At 39.9% G+C, this 2,007-nt stretch overlaps 1 protein-coding gene across 5 annotated transcripts in view; it reads left to right on the top strand.

Moving 5' to 3' along the window:
* Positions 1 to 2,007, top strand: part of mbd1b (methyl-CpG binding domain protein 1b) — a 22,421-nt gene that overhangs the window by 6,462 nt on the left and 13,952 nt on the right. For 4 of the 5 annotated variants that reach the window (XM_014027253.1, XM_014027249.1, XM_014027250.1 and 1 more), the window contains 4 exons: positions 223 to 363; positions 466 to 543; positions 622 to 642; positions 742 to 867. In XM_014027253.1, coding sequence (XP_013882707.1) covers positions 223 to 363; positions 466 to 543; positions 622 to 642; positions 742 to 867 — 366 coding nt within the window. The remainder of the gene's footprint in view (positions 1 to 222; positions 364 to 465; positions 544 to 621; positions 643 to 741; positions 868 to 2,007) is intronic. The other variant, XM_014027252.1, reaches the window with a different exon arrangement.

Genomic DNA, 2,007 nt, shown 5'->3' with positions numbered 1-2,007 from the left:
ATTTTTACAGTCTTTATTTTACAATTTAAAGATATTTTTATCAAATAAAGTCTAACGTTACAACTAATCAGGGATCCCTTTAAAGTGCTACATTTAGCCGTTTGAGTCCATGCAAACATTCAGCGTGCTCTCTGCACGTCTCACTGTGTTTTATAAAATCCAGTAGGCTCACAGATATTCTCTCAGAAACAGTCTGTCTGTTTTTGTTTGTGGAACTGGTAGTGGATTCCTTGTGGTCAGTGTGTGGGATGTCACAACTCTGTGAACTGTGGGCAGTGTGCCAACTGCAAGCATGGGCTGCAGAGCCCCGAAGCCAAGAAGCGCCTGTGCCGGAAACGCAGATGCATGTGTCCCATTCGTAAGGTGAGCCAGTGGCTGCTCGCTGTTTTTTTTTTTTTTTTTTAATGTTCATCAGTATTATTACCTTTTAACATCTGCATCTGTTCGTCTGGCTCGTCCCCTCAGGACCCTGAAAGCAAGTTTCTKAGTCAGATGCCTTACGACGACTGTCCTGAAATGTACGACGACAACTCAAACTTTCAGGTAGCGAACTCAGTGGCTCTAAATGTTTCACCTTAGTTCCACCTGTSTGGTTACTAACCTTTTGTTATCATTTTACAGAATGAAATCACGGACTCTCAGGTAACAGTTGTGTAATGTTGCCACAGTTTTTAAACATGTTTTTATGACTTTTAAGAAGCAGAAACAATTTAAGAATACAAAACRTTTTTCTCTGCGCAGCAGCCAAGTCTTAAAAGCAGCGACACAGAGAACTTCTCAGTCAACATGGACCTTAATGCGGACTTAAGTGCAGACTTCAATATGGACCTCGATGAGGACGAAATGTCAACTGATGATGACGATGATGTGAGTTTTTTTAAAGGGGGTTATTATGCGAAATCAACTTTTTTTAAGCTTTATTGTCATAAGGTAACGTGGTTTGTCATGGCATAGAATTGAACTATGTCTGAAAAATATATAACACCACCCGCTTTAATTCACCCTGCTGTGTAGTTGATTACAAAGTTAACCCTATTCAGTTTTGAGTAATTGTAAGAGTCAACTGGGCACGGGMCATTAAGAAATTCTGATGGTATAACAGGTCAGAGGCCAGTCAGGTTCTGGCAGAAAATTAGTGCAGTTTAGTTTGAGCCTATAAAAACTACTCTGTATCTATTTAGTAAAGGCAGAAAAATAAGTTTGGAGTTCCATCTTTATACTGTTTTTTGTTATTTTAATATGTTGAAAAATACTCCCTCAGTAACAAAAAAAAAGGAGAGTGAATTAGCTTTTTTTGCTAGCTGCATGGAATTTTCCTCATTTTTAGCTCTGCACTCCAGGAGAAAAAAAACTCACTGACTTCTGCAAGCAACATCTGAGAATGTTGCTTTCAAGAAAAATGTTTTTATATCAACAAATAGTGTAGATTTTAAGCTTTCTATACATATTAAACACTTTGTATATGTGATTATAGAAAAGATGAAAAGAAACTCAGTTTGTTTGATCGTGATTTTCATCCAGAAAAACGCATTAGACCCCCCAAACTTGGTATCAAAATAAAGATAATTTAGTTTCCTACATAACTCTGAATGCAACATCAGGGTCTGAACAAGCTGACTCCCAAACCAGCAGCCTGCCTCAGTCAAAGCCTCTGCTCTAGTTGAGGGAGGAGGATCTGGTAAACGAATGACGTTCTTCTTGGTCCTTCACAAATTTTTAGAGAAACCAGCCCTCAAAATATTCTTTAGTGTGTAAATACACTGGTCATTAAGAGTTGACGGTGGAACATAATTTGACCATTAAATGGATCCCTGATTAGTTGTAACACTGGCGGCACGACGGCTCAGTGGTTAGCACCGACGCCTCACAGCAAGAAGGTCCTGGGTTCGATCCCCGGTTCGGACCTGGGGTCTTTCTGTGCGGAGTTTGCATGTTCTCCTCGTGCTTGCGTGGGTTTTCTCCGGGTACTCCGGTTTCCCCCACAACACAAAAACATGTACAATAGGT

This window comes from Austrofundulus limnaeus, unplaced genomic scaffold (assembly GCF_001266775.1).
Source record: "Austrofundulus limnaeus strain Quisiro unplaced genomic scaffold, Austrofundulus_limnaeus-1.0 Scaffold626, whole genome shotgun sequence".
Lineage (NCBI taxonomy): Eukaryota > Metazoa > Chordata > Actinopteri > Cyprinodontiformes > Rivulidae > Austrofundulus > Austrofundulus limnaeus.
The sequence above is the reverse complement of the archived record's forward strand: the minus strand, read 5'-3'. Positions and strand labels throughout refer to the sequence as shown.